The 27,834-nt window shown below is 37.2% G+C and overlaps 2 protein-coding genes across 6 annotated transcripts; one reads left to right on the top strand and one right to left on the bottom strand.

Annotated features, from left to right (window-relative positions):
- Positions 1-612: 612 nt before the first annotated feature.
- Positions 613-6,528, top strand: RB195_015960 (uncharacterized protein; the record flags this gene model as incomplete). 2 transcript variants are annotated; one of them, XM_064206913.1, is made up of 10 exons in its annotated part: positions 613-705; positions 864-953; positions 1,814-1,921; positions 1,974-2,144; positions 3,132-3,263; positions 3,931-4,035; positions 4,144-4,324; positions 5,483-5,576; positions 6,235-6,356; positions 6,422-6,528. In XM_064206913.1, 10 exons carry the CDS (start codon positions 613-615, stop codon positions 6,526-6,528), a joined length of 1,203 nt encoding a protein of 400 aa, XP_064062794.1. The 2 variants fall into 2 exon arrangements, with proteins under 2 accessions (XP_064062794.1, XP_064062795.1); XM_064206914.1 differs by having other exon boundaries at positions 667-705.
- A 360-nt stretch (positions 6,529-6,888) lies between these two features.
- RB195_015959 (uncharacterized protein) lies at positions 6,889-26,099 on the bottom strand (the record flags this gene model as incomplete). Of its 4 annotated transcripts, XM_064206912.1 has the most annotated exons (18): positions 7,249-7,405; positions 7,473-7,600; positions 8,746-8,878; positions 8,987-9,083; positions 9,192-9,210; positions 9,739-9,869; positions 9,935-10,018; positions 10,816-10,987; positions 11,815-11,898; positions 12,168-12,306; positions 16,811-16,890; positions 17,916-18,083; positions 19,446-19,576; positions 23,624-23,766; positions 25,130-25,265; positions 25,700-25,805; positions 25,864-25,946; positions 26,051-26,099. In XM_064206912.1, the coding sequence occupies 18 exons, from the start codon at positions 26,097-26,099 to the stop codon at positions 7,249-7,251; spliced, it is 2,040 nt and encodes a 679-aa protein (XP_064062790.1). The 4 variants fall into 4 exon arrangements, with proteins under 4 accessions (XP_064062793.1, XP_064062790.1, XP_064062792.1 ...); XM_064206910.1 differs by lacking the exons at positions 9,192-9,210; positions 9,739-9,869; positions 16,811-16,890; ... (5 more) ...; positions 25,864-25,946; positions 26,051-26,099 and adding an exon at positions 6,889-6,943 and having other exon boundaries at positions 7,265-7,405; positions 12,168-12,293; XM_064206909.1 differs by lacking the exons at positions 7,249-7,405; positions 7,473-7,600; positions 8,746-8,878; ... (7 more) ...; positions 25,864-25,946; positions 26,051-26,099 and having other exon boundaries at positions 16,762-16,890.
- Positions 26,100-27,834: the final 1,735 nt, after the last annotated feature.

Below are 27,834 nucleotides of genomic sequence, written 5' to 3'. Positions count from 1 at the left end.
ACCACCTCAGATTCGTGGGGTGATGCCTTTAAATGGTGGCTCGCAGTTTACGTGATCTAAGTTAGGACTCTTATTTTAATCAGTATGGTGGTGACGTTCATGTCATTCTACGCTAATTACTGGGAAAAATGGAATTGCCGGAGGAACTTCGTAGTATGCTTCGAAAAATGTTCTTAAATTGTAGCGATATCGAAAAAGTATAGACGTTAAATCAATTGAATGAACATTCTCTAAATTTGGTACTGACACCTTCATCAAGAAGTCTTTAAGAAGACATGGATAGTATCCACCACTACAATTTCTGAAAAATTCCGAAGAAACCTTGCTAGGAAGGAAACAATTCTAAGCGTTTGGCAAGAATTTACGGAAAGCACGGCTTCGAATTTCTACTGATTAGTGAAAGTGAACAAAGCGAGCACCACAAGAAGTCGGAGGTACGGCATTAGCCTGAAGATGATACTGGTCAAAATATATAACATCAAAAGCGCACCAGCCGTGTGAAGCTACACGCGCCAATCACACAAAAATTACTGTAAGCAGCCTGTCCAATCAATCTTTCTTGACATCAAAATGAGATTTATATAAGGAGCTGATAGTGGTAGATAGCTGATAATGCTTCGCTTAGAAACGTTACTTCATTCTAAACGTACTCGATCCACCGGTCGGATGATTAGACTTTGTGACGCTTCCTTACATACTTGTCAGGTATAAATCTATCTGTGATGCTCAAATTGATTTGCTGTGATTTTTAACGTTTCAATGGTGGAAAATCAAGAATACCAGGGTCGTGGTAAAAGTACTGTAATTTACAGTTGGATTTCGTAAATGTAATTTCGATGTTACTGCTAAAACATAGGTTTTAGTCAGAAACCCAGACGTTCATGGTGGATAACACGCAAGAAACATCAGCAGCATCCGTTGACCACACACAAATAGGAACAAAAAGCGATGAGGTGGAACTTATTTTCTTCCTGTGTAATGAGTTAAGAACAAATTTATCGCGTAGTGAAAACAAGTGGTTTAATAACCTCTGTTAAAACCTTATATCGATGCTCTTTTATCTGATTTACAAGTGAAAATTTCCTGGACTCGAAACGAATTTTCAATTTAATGTTTTTATTCACTGCCATAAAAGTGTGCGCGATATTGTGGGAAATGATGTGAAGGACTGTTAAGTCAAAATTTTCTGCACTCGAGACTTATTTTCAATTACTTTAATTTTTTCCCAAAAAGGAATGTGCGATTCTGTGGGAAATGAAAAAAAGTCTGATGTCTGACAGTCTGACAAAAAGTCCACGAATCTGATGTGGTAAGGGAAACAACGCGACAAGTTAGAGAAGAGGTTAAGGTAGTTCCGCTCATCTCTCCCTAATCATCGTGAAAAATAGCGTGGAAAACGGCGTTCTTTCCTACGAAATCAGGTGAAGCGCGCCGCGTCCACGAGCGAGCGGTCGGAGATTAGTGAGGTCTCCTCACCAATCTTATCAAGTAAAACAAGTGAAGGGGAAACAAGAGGGGACCGGAACGTGTTCTAACGTTCCTCGTAGGAAATAAAGCGATTCCCACACCGTTTTTTTCTACGACGATTAGGTAGGTAGAGCGGAACCACCCCCGGATTCTGCGCTCTATGATCCCATCTAGCTTTCCGTTCGGATTCCCTCACCACGTAAAATTCGTGGTATGCTACATTTAAACGACTGCTAAACTTTGCGTCGCTGTCCTTCCGTTTCAAGAACAGCAGAAATCTCTTCTAATTATGTTTGAATTATTTTATTTGTCTTCATTTCACTTTCCATAGACATAAACTACATAGATATCCTCCACAACACGTTCTTCTGATGTCTTACTTCAAGAGTCCCGTGAAAATCTTCTCACTGATGAAGAAGCACTTCTAGAAGAGACTATTAGAGAAGTTCGCGGGGTAATCAACACTTTTTTGTTATCCACATCTCTCGACGATTATAATAGTTCAGCTACGCCCAAAACTTATGGAATTTATGGATATGTTTGGCGAACAACAGAAACAAATCCAATATTTGAAGGAAGAAAATGCAAATATTGAAGGGAATTTGGCAGAAATTATTTCTGTACAATCTACTAGAAGTGTAGATTCGTTAAGTGTGTACAGAAACAATAATGTAAAAGTAAGCATAGTTTTGGAAAAAAAATCTCACGATTTGTTTTCTTGTCCTCAAGTAAACATTAGGAGCTTTAAATCAACATCAGTAGATTCATTCAAAAAGCAGTACATTATACGTCCAGGATCAGGAACAACTCAAAATATTAGCAACTGATTCCGGGAAAATCAGCGACGTTCATCGTTGAGCAGAAAAAATGAGCTAAGAATCTAGGAGTAATAATATGAGTCTCGAAATAGTTATCCTGGAGGTCCCAACGAGGGTAACCTAATATGGGTCCCAATGATTATCCCGAGAACCGCTGTCTCGGCTAAGAACGGGTTTCGAAGAACAGCGGAGACTTGATGTCTCTCTAGGATCTCTTTCAGAAATTTACCAGATAGTTCGTCTGCTTCTACGAAAGAATTCAGTCGACCCACTTGATCCATAAAATTCTATCGAGTAGGCCGACTGAATTCTTTCGTAATTTTTTAATGGTAGATGAACATACGAACGTTCAAGAAACGTTTAGACAGACATTCTCGGGATCTTCATACCTTCGCACCGCCAGTGGTGCGCTTATTTCCGCTATATGCTTTCGCATACCACAGTGTACCTAATGAATAACGGTAGTCAAGTAAGAAGAGGAGGAAAAGGTGTTGAAATTTGAACTAATTAAAAAGTAGAAGAAAGAGAAGAGCATCAAGTGGAATGAGGTGGAAAACAATTTTACGGGTTTTTTTTTTTTTGAAATTTAGCAAAAATAGTTTCTTAGAACGAAAGAACTGTTTTTTTTAAATAGTAACTACAGCAACGCTAAATCGCTAATAAGTAAGTACTTTATTCATGTTCAAGCAACCTTGGAAATGTAAATGTTATTCCAGTAACGAGGTTCAACCGTAAATAAGGAACAAGAAGTGAAGAAAATGCAATTACTTTCTATTTAATTCTGAAAAGCCTTTATTTCTGTCTCTTTCTATCCTCACGTCATTTTCCACATTGAAATCTATTTAGGCCACAAATAAAAAGCTGAGATCGTTTGCTAAAGCCATAAAAGATCTTACTGCTCAAGAAACTGCAGTTTCTGACACTAAACGAATATGTAAAAAGAATATTCTGGATAATGCTAGGAATGAACTCTCACAGGTATGACTTTCACAATTTTTCTAGGGGTTTAAAGGCATCATCCCACAAATCTGATGTGGTACGGATTTCAGGTGGAGTATTCTTTTCTTTATTATTACGCATACGACATAGTAGATTATGGAGAGGAGGGTGATTCCATCCATTTCTTCCTAATTGCCGTAAAAAACGGACAAGGCTGACGCGCTCCAATCGAACTCGTAGAAAGTAGCGCGCCGGAACCCTTGAAGCAGAAATGAGTGAAGGTCCCACCTCAATCACTATCGGAAAGAGGAGGGAAAGCGAAAGAGGTGGGGGGGGGGAGAGCAGAATGATTGTGTAGATCACAAATCACAGACATAGTGCATGAGTTGATCTGGACCTCATGAATCACCCAGAACATAGCGTAAGCAGATATAATTTTAATTTAAGAAAAATAATAAAGAAAAGAATGGAAAAAGAAGAACATCAAATAAAGAAGAGAGATTATCTATGAGCAAATCGAGTAACTTCCAAAAAAGAGGTCTTCCCCAACACTGTTGCATCTACACAACTTTAAAGCGTGTATCCGTAAAACCTTTACTATAAATCGAGATTACTATGTAAAAGTTTCTAGGATGTCAAAAACTGAAAGTAAATCTTGTTAATTTATTAGTATAGAGAGTTAGTGTGCTATCATCAATATTTTCAGGCTCAATCCATATTCCTTGGGCTTGAGGATATCTATCAGGAGGAACAGATGAGGCTTTCTTTTTATCAGGAAAGGAACGAGAACCTAAGAGAACGGTTACTGATGGTGAGAATTTTTCTTTTATTATTTCTTCCGAGAAAATATTACACATCTCGAAGCGAGAACCAATTTTTTCTTTTGAAACTTTATATTTCTATAGAGAGAATACTTTAGGTCCAAAAAAGAAATGCTAGCAGAGCAATGTCGGGGGATGCTCCTTCTATCCCAGGATCCTCACCATCAGCGGAGCCTAAATGCTCGGTTGCTGACTATTGTGACAACAGAATCGTTGCAAACTCACTAACTTTTTTACTCGCTAACAGAGAACCACAAACGGTCAAAGCCGACTCTGCAGGTTTGCGATACGTATATAAAAATTGTTCTGGGAAAATTCTGGAACAAAAGCTTGACAAATTCTCAAAGAAGAACTCTCGTAGCCTTGCTTTAATTATTATACTTGTCAGAAAAAGCCCGTGGATTTTTCCTCTGATAGTCGAAGAGTCTCTGGAATCGCGACTGCGTAGTTCCTTCGTCAAACGTAAGAGTGAACGTCAACTAGCTAATGATATGAGGATCCAACATACAGCTAATTTGTCTCACTTCGGTCAACGTAGATGAACAAAAACTAGACAGAAGTTATGGTAATAGTGGATAAAATAAGCGCACCATCGTGATGCTACCAAGGTTTTATACTTTGCTGTTAATTCTTCTATTTTTTCCTATAAAGTCCTTCTTGAACCTGTTCTGGCTGACCAAGGCCTCTTGCTTTGACATAAGTCCCCAAACTAATTGCTGAGACTCCAGCGACCCATTAATGCATAAATTCTATCGAAGTTGTTAGATTTAGCGATTTTTTTTTCCTAGAACTGAAGGTTTTCCTGGCAGTATTGTTTTTGGAGTAAACAACAAATATACTCAGCTGCGTGATGTTTTTGCTATTTACACAGATTCATCCTCAACGGACTGAATTACTTCGTACAATTGTCCGTAGTTTCGCTATTAGCGCCATAAGAAGTCCACTGTCTGCCCAGGGTCCGCTCCGAGAAGCGAGAGGCAGCGGTAAGCGAGACACATAGCCGACTGCCGGACCCGGAGGAGCCTGCCCTAGGCTAGGCACCCCATGAGAAGCTAGCCCCCCCCCCCAAACATTGCGGGCACAAGATCCCATCCCCTGCCCCAATTCCCCCTTCATGGGGAACGGAGATTGGTTGAAAGTGTGCGGTTCGGACTCCCGGCAGCTAGCCGTGGTACGGTAGTTATAGATGGTTACAGATGGCTCGGGAGGAACAATCGATTACGACAAAACACGAGAACGCGCACCACAAAAGGAAGAAGAGGAAATTGGACTCCGAGTGCCCGGAGCCAACCCTTATATAGTGCGGCTGGCGCGGGAAGCTACCACAATACGTTGTCATTGGCAAGGTTTTCCGCGCGCGCTGGATGGGAAAGGGGTGCCGTCTGGCTGTGCCGGGCACGACATCCACTAAGAACAGTAGAATATTGTATTTTATAGGTGATTTGCCGGACGTCACATTCTGCGTTAAAGAAAAAGAGCAATACAGATTACGTTTCGATTTTTTCACAACGAATAATGTGAAGAGCCTACAGTAAGTTATTTTCTTTGACTATATTTTCTTGTATTTTTGTATAGGGGCGGGTGTAGTGTAGCGGTTAGAGGTTCCGCTTCCTGCACGATCAATCGGAGGTTCGAATCCGCCCTTGTGCGCACCGAGCCTTTCATCCCTTCGGGGTCGATAAATTGGTACCAGACTTGTCTGGGAGGATAAAGACACTGACTTGACACATTGGCTAACCCTCGCAAGTCATTGTATAGGCCAGTTACACATTCGTAAAGCGTAAAGTAAAACGATTCTGGATTGAAGTGAACGTGGGGGCGCATCACAAGCGGATTGATTAATACCAGACAATTTATCCCTTATCCTTTGATTAAACCCCGTAAGAATGCGCAGACGAGCTTGACTTGACAGTTCAGAATCGTTTGGTGTTTACTAGCACGTACCTAGTCCTATACAATGACCAGAGGAGGTCCTCCGATGTCTCAATTCAGTGTTTCTATCCTCTCAGAAAGAGACTGGTACCAGTTAATGGACCCCGAAAGAATGAAAGGCTTTCTGGAAGGGATGAAGAGCTTGGCTAGCACCAGGCCGGTTTCGAACCTTCGATCGATTGTGCAGTCAAAGCCAAACCTCTACCTGACTGCCTTACACCTGCTTATAGTTACATTAGCAAGTGCTTTCTATTCAGATATATTCACAAAGTAAGTAGATTTCGTGTCAACGTGTCAAAAAAGGTGTCCACCGTGGAATCGTACACAGGACAAGAGAATTTACATAGTTTTGTGCTTCCACCTGAGACTGCTCCTGAAGGCATGCACAATTTCAGCACTAAATTTCTCTTTTTCCTGTTATTGTTCTGGAAAAAGTCATTTTAGGTTTGTTTCATCGAGGAAAATATAGGATCAAATCGCAAGTGGTTGATGAAAATGGTGATGAACTGATAACTTGGCGTTGGACCTTAAAAATCATTAAAAGCTACTAACCCGTGCTTCAGTAATTATTTCCGCCGGTTTTGGTTTTGATATAAGTGTTTCTCAAGAATTTCTCTGTGGAATTTATTCTGGATAACTCATAGCTAAAAGCTATTACTGCTGGTGTGAACTTTAAGTACTTTTCGAACGCATCCCTTGTTGTCAGCATAATGAGATTCCTTATAGTTGCATAAGTTTTTATTAAAAAAAAAAGAACAAAGAAGCTTCCAAAGTGAGGAAAATTCCTTTTCCATAACTTTTTAGCATTCGTAATTTTATTTGGAGCAGACATGGAAATACCTAGCATTGTACTATGTAGAAATCTTAAACATTTTACCATAACACTACTTACAGTACTAATTTCATCTAGCTTATCGTTGATTCGTTAAGAACGAGCACAATAAAAATACCTCATCCGTGTTAAACCTGTTGAAATCCTGATAAGAATTCGGAAGAAATTTTCCAGAAAATTTTCGATAAAAAGTCGTTATCATCGATATTCTTCGCTTCGGATGCAACAACGCGCAAGGTTAGATTAGAGCAATGTTAGAGGAGAAAATGCAGAAAAATGTCATGCAAAGAAAGATGACCGAGTTGCGACGGACGCGTTGCGGTCAGCAGGACGAAGAATTTTGATGCGGACTATAGTCAACTAAATGTAATGTATCCTAAAGCACCTTTAAATTCCTGAGTTGAAATAATTTGAAAGATTCGGCCTTAATTTTCCCGTTCTACGTAGTCAAGTACTTTAGGCCATAGTTATTTTCACATTGATCCTTTTCATGCCATCCTTGCACATCCGCATAAGATTTAGAGTTGAATTGATTTTGTTGAAGTCGGCGACATAGTTCGCAGAAACCGGTGTCATCGTGATGTTCCGGTAATGCTCTGAAACGTCAGTTTTTTTTTTTTTTGGGAAACTTGCATTCATGGGGGAATTAGAATATTTTCCTACTCATAAGACGTCCTCCATTTATGAAATTGGAGATATTTGTTTTTGTCCGCAGCCGCCTCGTTTAAAAATTTTACCATATCAGCTATCCTAGCGAAATCATCTATGGCGACGAAAGAATTCGGAGGTGCCTGGAAAAAGAAATATTATTATTAGTTGTCCATAGAAATGACGCTTTTACAGGAATATTTTGGTAAATATTTGCACTATTATAATATTTCTAGTTACATCATTTTCTTCAAAGCCTCCACACAACGAATAAGACGAATAAGTGGGGAAGAAGTGAACAAAATAACTTGTGTCAATCCATCCGTGTGGGATGCGGCACTAATCCACTTCAATTCAGAATCCTTTGAGATTTACGACACGCAATCAGCCTATGGAGTGAATTCCCAATGCATCAAGTCACTTTTTTTTTTAAATATTGAAAGCTATTAGGGATGAAAGACTTGGTTGGCACTAGTGCGGTTTCGAACCATCGACCGACCATGAGGTCACAGTCGGAACCTCTTACCCCGACTGCGCTACACCCGCCCCAATCATAAAGTGGTGAATAATCGCATGAATGTAGGAAATAAATCACTCCTCTTCTCTTGGACAATAGTCACGCCCAATCAATAAGCTATCAAATCCACGCTAGAGTTTTTTTCCCTTATTTTGAGGGAAATTGTTGTGTTAAGAAAAATTACGCATTACAAATTTTACGTATCGTTGCATCAGCAATGACCGCTGTGCAAAAGAGGAACTCGAATCAAGAGTAAATCATATTTTTCACAAATTGGTGAATTTTTCATCGTTTTTTTTTTTGGTGCGAAGCAAGCGTTGATAAAGGATCCCACAGGAGAATTAGGGAAGTAAAGCGAAAACTCATCCGTGACAGTGAATCGGACAATCAATTACCGATTATCCTATGTATTCTATATGCGATATTCTTTCCGACTCATGGAAACTTCAATTCCTCTTTTTTTCCGGGTATATGATATTTGTAATATTTATTCAAATAGCATATATCCGAAAAAAAGAGGAATATTCAAGGGGTGGGTGTAGTGTAGCGGTTGGAGGTGCCGCTTCCTGCACGAACGATCGGAGCTTCGAATCCGCCCTAGTGCTATAGGCCAGTTACACGTTCGTAAACCTCAAGGGATTCTGAATTGAAGTGAATGTGGGGGCGCATCCCAAGCGGATTGATTAACGCCAGACACTTCATCCTTTAACTTTATCCTTTAGATGATATTTGAGGATTTTGTGAAGACGAACATTCAAGATAATGACTCACTCCAACGTCAATATAAGTTTTCCTTTTCAGAACTATTGGCACAGTCATTCGAGTTATTAGAGCCTCATAGAATTTTTCTGTGACATAGTCTGCACAATTCGAATTTTCAATCGATATGTAGAATTTGTATGGCCTGTAATAAGTGTTTGAGTTTAAACTGGAAAAAAAATATGTATCACCTCTAAGAAGGCGGAAAAAAATCCCGCACTAATTATAAAAATCAGTTTTTCAAAGAAAATACCTTATAAGCTGTGTGACACAGGAATCACTTTGTTTATTCACTCCTTCACATCCTGGAGCGGGAAATCCACATGTTCCATAGCGATCAATCGGAAATGCTGGCAGATATTAGAAATAGTAGGGAAAAATATGATGAAATGGCTAGTTATCGAATCGATTAAACACAACTTGTTCTTATTTTGAAAAAGAAAGATTCATTGTCTTACTATCCCTGAAACAGTGGTCCTGAAGAGATCCTGAATCAGTGCTAGTGATGAGTCGGAGTACATTTAATGGCACTATGGGTTCGTTTGCAAATAAAGGCATGTAATGTGACACACTATGCGATATTAATATTATCATTATATTTGTAATTATTAATTTGTATATTATATAAATGTAACCACTAATTTGTGTATTATATATTATTATATTTAGCATTAAAAATTATATATTTATTGCATTTATTTATATTATTTTATTTATTAAGATTTATTTATTTTATCTATTTATTATTATATTAAATAATAAAAACTTGGCGCTTTTCAAATCTCGTTAAAAATACGATACATTTTTTTTTCTGGAAACATGTTGATCGCACTAAAAATAAAATAAAATATTCACGTCATTTAGGGACTAAATTATTTGAAGTGGAAAGTTTTGATACACGAGCGAAATGAAAGATAGACTTGTTTTTTCTTTTAAATTCAAATCCTCTCTCGCTTTAATGAACGCAGAAATGGAGGCTTTCCAGAAAATATAAATATTAAATACCTTTAATCCTGATTTTTGCATTGCATTAACTAATTCAGATCTTGAATTGGAGGTTTTGCAGTTGGACGCTAACCATGTCGCCATTTTTTCCTGGTTTTTCATATTCCAGATAGCATTGAGGTCCACCGATCCTTTGAAAGTCGAAAAAAAATTTACTGGTTTTGATTTAGTAAATTAAAAATTGCGTAGTGCTCACTGTTCCTCTCTAGTTTACGAAAATGTCCGTAAGGATACCAAATGTCCGCATCACGTCGGAAGGTCATTGTCCAGTTAATCACGTCTAAAACAAGGAAATTGACGTAATTAAAGCATTGAAAATAAATAAAGCAGGAGAAATTAGAAATTAGAAAGAGTCCAGAAATTAGAAGAAAATTGAACCTTGGTCGTAACCAACCGCCCACGTCTGGGGAAATTCCACGTCTTTTTCCATATTCTCCCTTTCAAAAGTTAACGAAGATGACAAATAATAGAAAAATATAAAATAAATAAGCAATAATAAAATAATATAACATAGATGGTAATAAATAATAAAACAATATAGCATAAGTAATGATAAAGTGATATAATATAAATAATAAACAATAGTGATAAAATGAATAAATAATAAATAAAGAATAAAAGGTGACCATAAGTTATATCATGCTAGTGCGAACCGTGAATTGTGCCCTATGGCCCCATTGAAGAGTAAGCAAGTGTGATTTTAGCGAATCAATGCACTTTTTAGTAGGTTTTTAGAAATATTCGGAAAATTCTTTACACATTCTAAGTGAATGAATTGTTTCCTTCTAGGATCCATTCTCTAATTGACCTTCGTCAAATTTTCTGGATTTTTTCAAAATAAACAAGCTCTAATAGAAGACTCTTTTCTAATTTTTCAAAATAATAAATAATAAGTGGTAATAAAAGATACTTTACATATTTACATATTTTTTATAGATATTATCACTTTTCGAATTTTTCAAAATAATGAATAATAAGTGGTAATAAAAGATATTTTTTTAAAATTTGGCATTAGGGTAATGCGCAACAAAGTTTCTGCAATTATAAAATTAGTAATAAGGAATTTATTTCACTTACGTGGAGCTGGACGGAAACGATCATTCGTAGGACTTTCAAGACTCCACAAAACATGTGGTCTCGAGAGTTTTCGCGGTTTCGGTGCGGATTCCTGCCTATAGTCGGCGTTGTGGAATAGAATCGCATCCGCTTTGTCGATCTCGGCCGGATTTTCCGTGATACGACAGGAACTCTAGGGCAAAAAAGAGATGAGAGACGAAAAACCGTTCTCAGGAATTTTCCCATCGGCTTACTTTTGAAAAAAAAACTAGCTGTGAAAATTTGAATTTGTGAAGAAGCCGTAACCTGTTTTCCAGGGTTCCTTTCTAGTGATCAGAGTTCATAGTTAATTATTTCCTAGGAACATGACCATACGAAATATTTTTGGAAATACAACAGTAAGGAAAAAGGCTAATGTTCCACCTTTTTGCAGGAATTTATTTCTCTAATCAATCAAAAGAAAAAAAACAACTAAACAACATCAAAGGCAAATCAAATCATCCTTATTTCAGTTTAAATCCGCATCTTTCAATATCACGCAGTTTATCGTTTAATTTTTTTATACTACCATTTTTCATGTTCTTTTTTTTTTGTTCTCCGTCAGCAAAATCTGATTCTGTTGCTGAAAAAGTCAGAAATCCAGCAAAACTTGACCGCGAAAGCAAGTCGGATAATCTGGAAAGAACCCTAGCGGAGAAATCTGCTAGAACTAATTGAGTAACAGCTAATTGGTACTATTTTAATTATGTAATTCTTTAATTACACCAAATATGCACTAAACTCTATATGCAAAGCGTGCAGCATTTGCATTTACATTTCCACAGACATGTTTTGCTATCGGAGAGGTCAACTCAGTCTAAATAACTCCACTATTGCAATTAAAAGGGATTTTCGTCTATTTTTTGCCCTCCCAACAATTTTTTTTTTGCGCATTATTTAAACAATAGTGTACCCTACCAGGAAATGGGCCTATTTCCACAAACTACAAAAATACGCGAATAAAAAAATCTATAAACTTACCGTTGTCGATTTGCAAACGGAGAGAAAACGTTCCGTAGTGATGTCCATTCCGAAGAATTTCGTAGCAGCATAAATAACAACTTGCTTAAAATACGTAATTAATAAATAAAATGCATAAACAAAGACGTGTAAATAAACATGAATATATGTAATTATTTCCTCGAAAATTCTTTTTTTATATATTCAAAAAAGGGAATTTTTGTTCAGATTCAAAAAAGGGATTTTCAAAAGTTTTGCTATTGGCTTACTTTCGAGTGCAAGTAACATGAACAATTAATATGTAAATAAAATAGAAATATAGTGTCCTGCTTTGGTTAGAGAACGAGAGAAACTAGAAGATAATGTGAAATTACCTTTTTAGGATCTCTTATCATCTCAGCGAATTTTTTAGGTTCACTGTCAGGAAGAGATTTGCATAAAAGATACACTAATACGACAAAAGTGAAAATAAACGCTATTGTCCGTTCCATCCGCCGCATTGTTTTTTTTTTCCTGAAAAATTACAATTTTTACATAGTTACATGTAATGGTTATTGGGATCATAACAAGAATGCTGTTGAAGTTTTTTAATATCTTAAAACCCACAAATAATCAAAGTAGCAGATTTATCCAGGGGAAAGTAATTTTTATTTGAAATTGTCAGTTCTACTTGAAAAAATTACCTTTAAATGGAAAAGGTATAATAGAAAATTTTGGTGAACGTGCAAATTTTCATTGAGAGAGGAATGAAGAAAGGACTGAGTCATCAAAATCTTAAGCAGAAGTAGGATAATAATAAATAAGATACTAAAAATCTTAGGAAAATTATTAACCAACTATTGATTATTGAATTATTAAGCAATTTTGCAGTAATTTATGTTGTAACTTCGAAATTTTTCGTTTTTTTTTTCCATCAACATTGGTCTGTGGTCTTGAACTGTCACTGTGCTGACTAATTAGTGGCACTGAGTGGTGGGTGGTGGCGCAGTCGGTTAGAGGTCCGCTGTGGCCGCACGGTAAGTGGTTCGGAACCGGCCCAATGCCAACCAAGGCACCTCTCCACCTTCACCACTATCTCTTCGGTTTCGATAAATTCGTATCAGGGTTGTTCCGGAAAAAAAGTTGAATAATAATAATACATCTAGACTTACTACCGTTAATCATTGCATAGGCCAACACGCGTTTGAAAAACCTCAACGATTCCGAGTTACAGTAAAAAACGTTGGCGCATCCCAAGCGGATTAACAGTCGCCAAGACTTTAATTGGTGAGGAAAACGAAAAGATGAAAAAGGGTTATGTACGCATGAATGCGTCCAAAAATGAACCCAGGCAGGATATCACTGTCTCATTCGAAAATCAAGGGAAATTCCAAGAAAATGTGAAATAACGTTTCATCCAATAACCGAAAATGCATTATCCACCAAAATTGTGGATTTGTATCCTTAATCCTTTGTTACTTCCGTCTCGCACAGGAAAGTGTAGGCGCAGTACCTAAGCCAACCCAGGCATCAAGGATACATCAAGGAGCACGTATGCTAACCCTTACATCAAGGATTCTTTTGGAGTGAGGCCCGAGTGTGAGCGTACGTACGACAGACGAAGAAAGTGTGTAATTGTAATTGTGGATTTGTATCATATTCTAATTTGCAGCGTAATTTGTAATATTCCTGCAGAGGCGTCGCGGTTGTCCGGATGAACCTGGACGCCTTGGACGTCCTTCTCCGCATCGGATACGGAAGCAATGAAATTGAAACGATTTTGCAGTGAAACGGAACACAAATGCTCATCATGAAGCAAGGAACTTCCTTGTTTAAGAAAAAGGAGGTGATTTTAATTAAATATAACTTTTTATGAAAAATAATGTCAATAAGTTGTAGCTGCATTCATAATAATCTTACAATCTATTAACAATAGTCTATTTAAAATAATCTCACATAATCAATCATAGTCAGATGTAGGCGACATCAATTAAATTGGAACGCAAAAAAATTATTTCACTAAAAAGAAATAGAAAATAGAAATAGAAAAAAAAAGAGAAATAGAAATAGAAGAAAGAAATCTAAATAAAAAAATCTATTTCTAGAAATGGAGAAAAAAGGATTGTAATTGCCAAACTAGTGCCTGATGTGGTGTTCAATGGTAAGGACCTATAAAAAAATAACCGAAAGAGACAGGAGAAAGGATAGTGTTCGGCGTCAATCAATCCGCTTGGGACCTACGCCACCAAGTTCACTTCAATTCAGAATCGTCTGAGGTTTACGAACGAGTAACAATGTAGCTTGTACAATGATTTGCGGGGACCAACCGATGATCAAGTCAGTGTTTTATCCTCCCAGACAAATCTGGTACCAATTAATTGACCCTGGAGGGATGTAAGGTTCGATGAGCACTGGGGCGGATTCGAACCTCCGATCGAGATTCTAGCCACGGCGGAACCTCTTACCTATTGCTCTACACCGCCCCAGAAAGAGACAGGAATCTTTGAAAATTCTTTTTTGGTGGAACTTTTGAAAAAAGCTCTCGAAGAGACCACCTTCTTAAAAGGGAACTAAGGTCATAATAATAGTTAAAAATTTCCACCAAAAATTTAGAATAAATTTAAGAATAAAATAAATCTAAAAAATAATAGTTATAATAAAGTTTCACCAAAATCTCGTTGGCATAGCAGGAAAACATAAATAATAGTCATAATTATTAGTAAAAAAATTTTTTTTAGGCCTAATTATATTAAATTATTAAATAGATAGTTATAATATAGTTATAATTGAATTAAATTATTAAGTAAATTAAGTAATAATGGCTATAATTAAGAGTTACAATGAGATAATGGCCACGGTCACGGTGATAACAGTCATTGGTGGAGATGTTTCTGTGAAATTTCCTATAGTATTGGGAAATGGAAATAAATTTTTTTTTACTTCCCATAATTATAGGAAACGTTCACAAGAAACGTTAACCTCAAGAATCACTAGGGCTAATCGATAAATGTCCACGATGCTGGGAAGAAGTCGAAAGATTGATGGAAACATGGGCTGTACGATAAGGTTGCGACTAGGCGCGCCAGAATGATAAGAGTGTGAGTCAGATCGGAACGTTCTGTTGCTTCACGTCAACGAACAGCACCAATTATGTTTATTTATTTATTTATTTATTTATTTATTTATTTATTACGCTCAAAGGCGTGCCCAGAGTAAGAGGGAACACAAATAAACGATAGAAAATCCAGCAACGAGAAAAGAGTAGAATGAGAATAAGCAGGGATAACGATCACGGGAACAGTAAAGAAAGGGATTTAGTTGTTTCAAAAAGCACATAAACTCGACAAGGTGGGAATTAAGACTCCTAGAAAATAAGAAAGTATAGGTAGGCTATAAAAGCTGGCTGAAATATTTGCATATGTAGCATAACACTTTTCTCTTTTTCTGAAAATTGATTTCTTTTGTGAATGTAATTACATGGATACCCTAATGTTCAATTTATTATATCAACATTAACGCCATTCGCATAAAATAGACAAATATGTTTGTATCGATTGACACGTTCGACGTCTCGTGGTTGAGGACATGCGGAATTTTTGTAATATTAATATTTTCTCTCTATTTCCAAAAAAATGTCTATCGTTTTTTCCTGTCAATGATCAAAAAATCAAAGTCTTCCCATTCAACATTCCAATTTAATTTATTTCCTTTTCTTTTATAGACAATACCTCTCTTTATAGAATTCTTTTATGGACGCGACTGCACAAGAAGAATTGATAATATAAAATATAGGAATCGATTATATAAAAACATAATCACTTATTCATTCATTCACTGCGTTAAACGACGGCGTATCTGTGCAAAAAAAGTGGTTATCGAAGATATGCAAAAAAAAAAAACTTTTTCGTAATATTAACATAATAGTAACATAACATTAATATTTATAATACAACAATGACATAATGTATATTTTTGTAATATTAATATTTTTGTAGTATATTTTAAAAAAGCGAGGTTGAGGTTCACTTTTGTGATAATTACAGTCGTCGATCTTTTTTTTTCTGAGGCAAATGATTTCAACTCTCTGAAAAGTTGAACTAAACATGACGGCAAGAAAGTGGGGAAATAATTCGGCGGTCTTTCCGAAGTCCATCATGAATGAATTTCCGGATCAACTTCACTTCTTCTGCGCTTTCGCAGAAGTTTTGAAGCGATTTGCTTTGATGACACGACTTATACGACGACGAGTTATAATTTTATGGTCACATATAGACGTCACAAACTTATGATTTTTCAAAAGTGCAAAAAAAAGGAAAAATCGTCGTAAAGTCCGTGGAAGGAGAAATTCGAAAGCAATCCTCACCCATTAAAAATGATCGCACCACGTTTCTCCACAACCAGACACACTGTCTTTTTGGAGCTGCATCGATGCTTTCACCCAGGAAAATTTTAATTCTTGTTGACAACCCCGGAGATTTTATTACTTTTACGATAGTTATTACTATTGATTATTGTTACTTTATTATTGATTCTATTATTTTTGTTTCAGAAGAGTAACGCATGTGAATTCATGCTGGAATCAGAGCGTATTTCTTCTATGGAAATCACTCTTCTTCTCCTAAAAAAATTCGAAGGAATTGTGGAATTGAAAATTGTGGAATTGTGGAAAAATGAATTGTGTTCAGGCAATTATGAGCTGCGTGTGGTGTCGACTACCAAACTGTGGCTGGTCTACAGTACATTGATAACGTTTGAATTCCATAGCTCTTCTAAAGTCAAGAAATCGTTCATAAATAGCGATAGCGATGGAAATTTGACAAATAAATTAATAAACACATAAATAACGAAGTTAAGGAGGGCAAGGGAATATTTATTTACAATAATAAATCTGCAGGACAAAAATCAGACCAGAAATAGTGGATAAACCGGAGAGAACAACTAAAAGACTAGAAGAGATGAAGAATGTTTTTCTTTTTTTCGTCGGAAATACTATGTATTCCTGAACGGTAATGCTAAACTGTAAAAAGGTAAAAGGTACGGTAAGATGCGTGGATCGTCCAGTTCACATTCACGGAAACCTTTGGCAAACGGATTCGATTCGATCTTCAACGAGGTGATCTGTGATAGGAGAAGGCGTTGAAGAGAGATTAGTCTTAATTTCAAATTTTTCTTTTTAATTTCAAAAACGTTATTATTGAAAATATTGAGGAAATATTGTTATTGAAATTTTAATAAATGATTAAAAATTCAAAAAATATATAATTAAAGTTATTTAATGATTATTTCCTAAATAAATGGTTCCAGCTTCTACAAAACCTACAACAACGACGATAATGAATAGAATTAGATGATTAAGAAATAAAATTAGTAAAACTATCGGCATCGGCGCTGGAATAATTACTCTGGCACCACGTAATCCACAATCTTCCATCCCATCAATCGCAGGTTACCATAACTACGAATGTACTGCTGTGTCCGTGTCAATGCACTCAGGAAAAACTTCAAAAGTATTGTTGTTCTGATCATTGATTACATCCAACCTGTTAGGAGGGATTATTTGAATCATTAATATTAAATTAAATAAATAATTAAAATTAAAAATTAAATTAAAAAAACTAAATTAAACAAATAATTATTAATTGAATATTAATACTGACATTTGGGGGGTACGAATTTTCCAAAGAAAATCTGCTTATTCGATTGAATGGGCGTGGCCTTCACCTCATTATCAAAAATACGTCGTATGAGTGTAAAAAAACTGTTTGAAACTTGATCCACAGGCGTAGCTAATCCAAACGCTTCTTATTGATTTTTTTTTCGAAGTTTCTTACAACCAGTATGGTCAATTATGAAAGTTTTCTCGTATAATTAAATTTTCTCACGTCTCAGCTTTTTAAAATTTTCAATGGAGGACTTTTTGTGCTAGATTTGTGCCAAGTTTTCAAAAAAAGACGCTAAGTCTAGTTTTAATATTTTATTTTAATATTTAATATATAATATTTGATAGTACAGCTTTAATATTTTATTTTAATATTTTAAATATTATATTTAATAGTGTAGTTCTAATATTTTACTTTAATATTTAACATTCTAATATTTAATAACATTTCTTCTGGTGAAAAAAATGGAGAAAATCAACAAACCCTGTGATTTTGATATGCTGTTACGGCGATGAACGAAGTTTCCTCGAATGTTACTGTGATACTGCTATCCTGATAATTCCCGCTATCTCCATCGTCTTTTCTTTCTCCACCACCATGACGAATCAAATGAATCCGAGGAAGATATCGATGCATTGAGTTCACGATAATCTTAAAATGTTCTGAGAATTACCTTGCCGGAGATTTAGGGGATTTAGCCGTATAAGAAATAGTAGAAAGTAAATGATTGCAATAGCAGAAATACGCGAAAGATGTGAATAATTTTACAATGTGGAGTATTTTAAGGATTCTTTTCTTTGACAAAGATTTTTCCTGAAATCCTCATCAACCATTCAAATTGATATGTAGTGTAGTGATAGTTTAATAATATAGTAAAAGAATAAAATACAAAATAGTTTAGAGTATAGCTGAATGCTAGTAGAGTAGAATAGGCTTCCGTTTCGCCTCTGCCCTCAGAACACCTAATTATTTACTTACAATGTAATGTTATCATAAGAATGAAACCCTGTTGAACAGCTTGATCTGTCGCGGAACATACTGTTTCTGCAGCGACACTGAAAGAGGCAGACCGGGTTGCCGAGAGGACCTTAAAGGCAGCATACCACGAATCTGAGGTGGTGCGGATTTTAGGTGGAGTATCCGTATACGGGGTCGTAGATTATGGAGACGGGGGTGGTTCCGTTCATCTCTCCCTGCATCACTGCAAACAGCCGCTTCCAGTATGATGCTTTGTACAACGCCATCTATTGCAGCGCTCCACCCCTTGCGCCGCCTCCGCCCTGCGATTCGTCGAAAATCAATTCGGACTGCCCCGATAGGCCTTGAGGGACGCTGCGCGTGCAAGGGTGGCGCGCTGCAATAGAAGGCATCATGCAAAACAGCATTCAGGGCCGGCTGCTTGATTCAGGGAGAGATGCGCAGAACCACCTCGGTCTCCATAATCTACGACCCCGTATACGGATACTCCATTTGAAATCCGTTCCACCCAAGATTCCTGGTATGCTGCCTTTAAGGCTTGCAAGAGGTAGCCGATTCGGGCGGACTTAAGCCCGACTCCCAGTCAAAAGGGGCCAGGTGATCACCAGTCCAGCGCAAGTTCCTCAGGATCTAGCCATCGATGCGCGCTGCTCCTTTAGGGTTTAAAGAAGTTAGACAGTTAGAAACTAGTGAACTTGAATGACTTTGAAATTTCGAATGTTTCAGACTTGAAGTCATCGCTTCGCGTGTTTTCTCGGAAGATAACTAATCGTACACACTCAGTCATTTCCCCTTCCGACCGATTGAATACACATCGAATTTGTCCGGGCAACTGCGCACCAGAACATGGATGTAACCTTACCTCATTTATTAGTCGTTTGCACTTTGCAATTCTTAAGAGAAAAAAAACGCACACATGTAAGTGTGTACGATGAGTTGACTGATTTTCCACTAATTCTGATACTTCTGATCCTAATCTCCACTACACAAAATAGATATGATAATTGTGCGTAAAGTTAACGTTCTAAAACCCACATGTCCGTTTTGATCCAATTGATTGTTTGTAAGTTTGATTTTGTCGAATGAGATGCTGCCTTTCATCCAATGTGCTCCGCTAGCCGGGCTGTCTGGATGAACAAATGTTCTGCACGGTAGCTCCGCCTCTCCTGAAACACTCACTTGTTTCAGTTTAATGTCCTATCGTTTAATGACGGAAACAAAGTCAGCAAATGTCTTGACTTCAAAAAAAAGATATATTTTTAAGTAACAGAAGCTGATGCAGCTATGAGAAGCAGAAAATTGCTGAGAAATATCTTTAACCCATACTACTCTTCCGTCAGGAAAGGATAGTGCAGTTGATAAGTTTGGAAAGTGCTGATAAGTGCGAAGGTGTTTGAAAAAAGGCACCACTGTGGAAAATTGTGCCAAGTGTAAGTTCCAAGTTCGACCTTCTTTGAATGTTGGCATCGCAGAGTTTGATTGTGTACTACTTTTTAAGCAGAACCAAGATTGTTATTGATCTTTATTCTGGCTAACGTTTCGGCGTCGTCGCCTTCTTCAGAGCCTGGAAAAATCAAAGACGCGTGTAATCTACTCCCTCAAACTCCTCGTCGTCCCACGAGATATGAATTAGCAAACAGATTATTCAAAGTCAACGTCACAAAAGCAGACCACCATAGTGCTCACCTTGACAGCCACAAAATCGTGATGTTAGCGAACCACCGATTGTCAGAGTTGTCCTGCTAATAGTAAGCAATAACGATGCCCCTTCCATCTGACCCCTTAAGTCAAAACCGCGAAGGTCTTGAAATGGCGTCAACTCGTTGGTCACAGCACTGCATTATTCTTTACGATTCATGATTGGAATTTTGGCCGCGATATAAAACGCTTCCAATGTTTTTTCGCGCAAGAACGTCTGATTCGCGTGCTAAGATCGTGACATCTATCTTAAAAGGGGAGTTGTCATGACACTGTCTGCAATGAGCATCTAAAGCGGATGATTTTTTTGATTTTACGAGTCCGTGTGCCAAGTGTATTTCTAATATTTTAATTAATGTCTTAATTAAATTGTTCCAGCCACCATATATAAGTGTCATTCTCTTTGTACGGCTTTGTTTTACGCTATTTCACGGAAAAACTTCCAGGATTAATTTTTTCACGCCTCAATTCTGTACGTTATTCTGTACGTGCGAGTTTATTTGTTTATTTGTTTGTTAATTCAAATAATACTACATAGCTCTCCACAATGGTCATAAGCACTGTTACTTCTAAAGCTTCTGAAGCTTGCGTCATGGAAGTCACTGTACGCCGATGAGCTCAAGACAAAGAAGAACTGGGGCAGCAAACACAAGTGTGATGGGCCAGCAAGGTTTGGGCTACGTCTCAACTTCAGAAAGTTCGACTACATGACGAGTGATGTAAACAAGACTGCCATCATCAGAACCACAGGGTGCAACATGAATATGGTCACGTTTTTTGCGCTTCATTTCTTCCTCAAGCAAATATTCCAGTTCTTCGTTCATTCCATCATGTGGAGGAAGTTCAGTAGAACAAATTAATCCCAGACATCCCAACTTTCGCTGCTAGTTTTTATGTTTGTGGAAGTATATCTCAAATAGAAGCTATCATAAGAAATGGATTTTAGATCGTATATCTACAAGAAAAGTTGACAGAGAAGTCTTCTCTCCGCGTATGAAATATTTATCAACTTTGATTGGTCAAGAACTTGCAGTTTTTTTTTCCTTTTTTTCAAATTTACAACTTGCAACCTACATTGAAACAATTAAAAGATACATAATTTGTAAGTTACACCATTCTAAACAAGAAGCAACCTTGCGGTCCTCCATAGAGTCCGTCCTCCATAGCGTCTGAAGTCTGTTATTCGTGCCAAGGAAGGTCGTGTTGAATAGAAGCCAATTTTTCTTGTTGATTAGATTATCAATAAATTATTATCAAAGCTTTGTTGTTTTTTGATCAATTTCGCGTAAATAATTCGCCTTTTATCCGGTGACCATATTTATGGCTCATTCTGTTAAGGGCATCGAATTCCCGAGAGTTGCAGCTTCAAACTATCTGGGTTCGTTAATCTCATCAGACGGGAGTCTTGGACGTCAGGTAAGTAAGGTGTTGAAGCTGCACCGCTCGAGTAAGGTGTTGAAGTGGTGGGGATTCTTCCTGGAGGATGCCTGACCTCAAGTCGAAGGTATGTAGAACCGTCAAAATCACACCTGTAGCGCTCTTCGGAGTGCAACGAAAGAAATGGAACGAATTGACGGGGATGAAAAATGCTGCGACGGACGATTAATGTCGCTCGGCTCGGCCACACCTGCGACGGATGAGATATCCGGCAGAAATTATGCCGTTCGATGTCGTAGAAATGCATAAAACTCGCCTCCAATGGTACGGTAACGTCCTGAAGGATGATAACTACACTGGCCGTTAGGTTTACATAAATGACCTAAATGTACTCGAAAAGCGATCAACGAGACGGACAGGACGGCGCTGGTCGGTTACGACTGACATGGAACTTTTAATTGATTCTTTTGAGGTGTAGCCAAGATTGGTACTGGTCTTCCTTTATTAAACAACAGCTAACGTTTCGGCGATATCGCCTTCGTCAGAGCCTGGAAGAAATTAAAGCCATCAGTGATTTATTCTCTCAAGCGCCTCATCACCTTACGGAAAACATTCAAACGATAGGTAAAGTCAAACAGCAACACACCACCACGTATCACAACTACGAGTATGAAGGTAATAGCTATCAGCGCAGAGCTAGAGTCTTTGAAAAGGAGCTGCTGATTTTAGAACTGTCAGTAGCGAAGTTCCCAGCAATGTTCTGGCTGATATTCGATATTTATCAACCTTGTGCCATCCCATTCAGTTCATCTATTCTTAACGTGAGTTTGTGCCGTTTGCTGGGAGCTGTCTCCCTGATACTGTCGTGTGCTTGACAGTGTTGCTACTAGCATGTGGCGTTAGATTATAGGTTGAACAAGGAAGACACCCCCGTTTTTAAAGCCATCAGTGAATTATAATCTCAAACGCCTCATCACCATGCAGAAAGCATCCAAACGATAGGTAAACTCAAACAGCAACGCATCAGCTAGTGCTTACCTCATTTACTAGATCTCGTTACGCAACAGACCACCACGTACCACAACTATGAGTCACAAAGGTTTATATACATGGAATAGGTACATGACATGGAATTAGCTAACTAACATCCTCCCTGATCACTCATATGACCTCGCTTGATGGCGTCGCATCTAACCAGAAAAACGGACCCGGGCTACTAACTGGGACAAGCTTTTGTGGTGAAAAAAGAATGAAGAGGAAGATTTATTTCCTAATGCACTCTAAGTGCTTCACAGCTTTGTATAAGACGAATCGTAGAGAGTCCTAAAGCAGTGACAAAGCATCAGAAATACATTTTTGGCTAGAAGTTTAGAAATGATAAACACTCGTAGTCCTTGTATTCGTTGAAGCCCACGTTTCTGAGTAAGCAATAGCATCAGTGATGTGTTTTGAGATATTCACGTTTCAGGGTGGTCCACATGAAGTGCGACGCAAAAAAACATTGACAATTTTGTACCAATCAATCCTAATTAGAAGTATTTTTTCTATACAATAGCCATAAAATTCTGCATGGGATCTCACACATCAGATTTAAAATTACTGCCTTTGGCCTCAATACAAACATCCAATCTTTCTTAAAGGAAATTTTTGAGGATGCGCGCAATCGTTTCCCATGTCCCAAGCCTTCTCCAAGGCTTTTTTCAGCAAATCCTGTGACTTGTACTTAAAAGAGCAGGTTTCTTGCTCTAGAATTGACTAGACAGCTAAATTCAAAGGATTGAGATCGGGCGAGTTTGACGGCCAAACGCATTCGTCCAGAAATCCGAGAGATTGGTTTCACACCCCGCTCCAGTGTCTTGCGTCTTTGCGGCTAATCTTGCCGGAAAGTGCAGCCAATGTCCTCAGCGTTTTCTTTAGCCCAAGGAATCAACGCATCCCTAGATTTTCGACTGCACCGTCACAGTTCATGTGGACCACCGTAGACACATATTACGCAACCAAAAAAAAACCAAACCAACAGTCGTCTAAAGGCTTTTTTATACTAAGTACATGCCAAGGGAAAATCCAGTTTTTCAGGAAGTTCTGAGTGGATTTGTGAAGATTATGCGAACAAATCATGCGAAAATTGTCAATCATACCAGGACCAGTTGCTGTCCATTTGCTTTGATGAAAAGAATAACGATAACGTTTGCTGTCCACACATTCCATGTCAACCATCAGCGAATAATTTGCCGCATGTTCCAGACCGCTTATCGAAATGCTCAGGACAGGGAACATTCGCCTATAACATCTATTATTAAATCCTGAATTCTATTGATAGTTCTGGAAACTGAAGGCATTGCAAAAATCCTCTGTGATGATCACATTCTGATGATAAACTGTTCTTTCAGTAGGAATTAAGAGAGCACGTTCAGAAAATTGGAGAGAATCTACCACTGTTTTTTTCGGATTTCTCCGAAAGAATGATTTGATGAAAAGACTATTTACAAATCGTATCTATTGCTATTCATATATGAGTAGAGAATGATAGAGAGTAAAGGAAACACCATATAGTCGTTGAAAAAAAAAACGTTCCGGGAGCATTATGTTGTAGTACGAATCCATACACGAGCGTTGAATTAAGAAACATGTTTTTTTTTAAATTGAACTATTAATTGACTTTTGTGAATTCTTGAAGAAGAATTCATAAAAGATCAAATCGCACTGTTTGCAAATGGTTTTTTTTTTCGTCGACAAGCGCTTAAAGGCATCACTCCACGAATTTGAGGTGGTACGGATTTTAGGTGGAGTATTCGTATACAGGATAGTAGAATATGGAGAAGAAGGTGATTCCATCCATTTATTCTTAATTCCCGTAAGAAAAAAAAAAACGGACCGGAAGATTCGGCGCTGCACAAGGCTTGCGCGCTCCAATCGAACTTCTTGTAGAAAATAGTGCGCCAGAACGCCCAAAGCCGTATCTTCCGGGCCGTTTTTTACGACAATTATGGAGAAATGGACGGAATCACCGTTTCTCCATAATCTACGATCCCGTGTACGAATACCCCACCTGAAATCCGTACCACCTCAGATTCGTGGAGTGATGCCTTTAAGATTCGTTATTTCCCACCGTTACCGTAAGAATTCCACCCATCTCTTTCTATTCCAAAACCGAAAAAAGAAGGATCCTGGCGCCCAATGGGACTCACACCATAAACCGTTTTTGCATCATCGCATGCGGTTTATTCTATTCTTTGCTACCTATTATATGGTATTTTTTGAGCCTATTTGTTTTAAGTCTCACAGAGATGCCATTTAGAAAAGAAACGAAGACAAATCAAATACAAAATGCAAATCCACTAAATTATACATAAATCCGCACGAAATCGACGTGACAAAAGAAGGTGGGGACTGCTTTATTTTTGTTTTTTCCATGAACGATTGTAAAGTATATTTCAAACTTCTGAAGATAAAACACCACCATAATCCGCCTTATTCTATCTCAATTCAATTCAGCTGTTTTTTTTTAAATTTGTTATTATGCTGAGCCATGTAAATTCTGCGTTATCTTATCAATAAACTTAAGATTCGCTTCCGAATTTAGCGAATAAACGATTAAATCTTAGGAAAAAAAATCCAGTAGCACTTAACGTTGAAAAACTCACCGACCACTCTTCGTCACTATCATTTCTGTCCCAAGTGCATGAAATCTTCTCCATAACGATGTTCCTTCGAGCTTAAAACGAATCCCAGCCCGTCGAATCACACCGTCTTGTTTGGATTCACGGGATGTTTGGAAATCTGATAGAAGATAGTCGATGGAGAAATTTTTCGGCATCTATAATGTGGAGATTTTTTGGAACGGATCAGTTAGGGAATCTTCACGGAAACTGTCTTTCTCTTGCGTGGATTGTTGGCAGAGAATGAAAAGATAAAAAATAAACATAAAATTTAAATCTATAAATATAATAATATGTAATATGGAATTATAAACATATAGATAAAAAAATAAAAGTAATAATAAATCGATGCATCTAGCAGTCTTGCTTAAACTTTCAGTCTTTTCCCGCATTTTTGGGAAAATTAGAGAAAGTACCAACGGTGTTATCAAGAGGGTCCCAAGGGGGCTACGTGATGGCTTGGAACCTCACTCAGAGATTTATGGAACTTCCTAAGGTCAAATCATTTAGCCAGGAAATCGAACAATAAACTTTAACTTTGTAGAATTCACTCACGTGGTATACGGTAGTTTATGAGCGACCTTCTGGTGGCAAGTGTCAGTCGCTTCTCCTCAACGTTCGCAGCCATTGCCACAACACGTGTGCGATTGTCCGAGCACATCTGGAATACGGTACGAAACAATCATTCACGATCGTCGAGACTTCACGATAACACTCACATGTCGCTCGCTAACGAAAGCTGCGAAGTCATGTAATCCAGATTCCCCGAGAATCCCAGTGAATCCAGGAAAAAATCTAATATCTAAACAATAAGACCTGGCTCAGAACGAGGAAAGGAGGGGAACGTTAGAAACGAGAAAAATTCTCGATCGGAATTTCGTTAATTTTTCTTCCGTACACATGTACGCCTGGCAGTTTTCAAGTCCAGAGCGTAACTAGAGCGTTCCGGATTCATTCCAGTGTTCAGACCACCTGTGCGGTGATGTGAAGATGATTTAGATCATGAATGAATCAATCAAATCAATTAAATTTTCATTATAAAATAAAGCACGCTTTTGGGAACGGTTGTTTTCCTCGGTTACGGTAATTGCAATTATTAACTATTTCTTTTGAGAATTTTTTTCTTAAAAAGCTCTTTATTTTCTGAGAAGCGTGAAATATTTTTTGCCTAATCGTTTCGTCTTAATCTATTTACCGTGTCTCTTCCTTGTTCACTGTCTAGCGGTGCCGCTTAAAGGTTCAACCTTATTGAATAACTCCCATTTTGGCGACGATTTTACTTAATTACTCACTTTTTCCAATCCAATTTATCTTTTTTCAAAGTAGTTTATGATTGTAGTGCTGGACGATGGGTATAATTCTATTATTTCAATTAAAGTGTTTAAAAAATTAAAGTTAAAAAATAAAATCAAAATCACCAAAATACTATTGTGTTTTACTTTTGAATTGTTAGATATTTATCTATTTATTCATTTATTTACATATACGAATGGTGCATCAAAACGAAAAAAAAAAGAAGACACATCTGTCTTAGTTAGAACATTTAAGGGAAAAATTGGTCAACTTATTCTTATTGTTTCTGAAATTTCTAAAGTGATTATTTCTAAAATGAAATCAGAATAGGGCGACTTGAAGCAGTTTTTTTTTTAGAATCCACAAAGAAAATTTCTCGTTCAAACATTAAGATCTCCTTCTTCTGGGAAATCGTGAAGGATGTCAAAGTCCTTACAGATAGCAAAGTTCAAACGTAACGAAAATGTTAGGCGTTAATGTAAGGGAGAGTAATGTTTACTCTGGGAGCACCGAAAACCGTAAGAACACAAATATTACATATTTTATAATAACATCACATCATGTTTTCTAGATGGAAATTTTTAGCGCTAGGTAGAAAAAAGGCGAATATTCAGATTCCCTTTCTTATCATATACATTTACCATCTATTTAGTTTTTATAAGAATTAAAGCTAGAAGTCAAACTGGACGCGGCTGTCGTCTCGAAAAGAACTTTTTGATTTTTACTTAAAGATTCTTATTTTAGATTGTCTAACTATCTACAAGAGCCATACTATCATTTTTTACCTATTTTCTTCTGTTGTTCTTCACTTTGCGCCTTTCCTACTCTTTTCTTCGGCACATCTTTAGGAGAATAGGTTCTCAGCACATAGATAAATAAAAATAAAAAAATAAATAATAAATATTTGCTCGGATATCACTCGCTCTGGATACTGTAGGGATTTTTGTTTCTTCACTCATGTAGCAAAGCTTTGTCAATTAATTCCTTGTTCACCCGCAGAGGTTGCCTGTTAATTAGGAGCGACAGGGAGCAGCAGCGATCAGAACTATAAATACGATGACTGAGAAAGAAAATCAAGTCTTAATTTATAACTAATTCAATAATTTTTAAGAAATTTTTATTTCTTACCTTATTTAAATAAAAATATTCATTGTGATTCTCTACTACTTAAAAAATTTCATCGTACAAACTAACCTAACGTACTAACTATACTATATTAACCTGAATCTACCGCCATTGGAAAATCTACTAATATTGACTTGGGAATACTTTCTTCCGGAGACTGACAGAAAGCAGTAGAAACCGGGATATTGGAATGGTGCAGTTTGAATGAAAATATTTCTTTTTTCTTTTCTCCTGTAAGTATTCTGCATATTTTTTTTAGAAAAGAGAAAAGT

The sequence above is a fragment of the Necator americanus genome, chromosome V, assembly GCF_031761385.1.
Source record: "Necator americanus strain Aroian chromosome V, whole genome shotgun sequence".
Taxonomy (NCBI): Eukaryota; Metazoa; Nematoda; class Chromadorea; order Rhabditida; family Ancylostomatidae; genus Necator; species Necator americanus.
The sequence above is the reverse complement of the archived record's forward strand: the minus strand, read 5'-3'. Positions and strand labels throughout refer to the sequence as shown.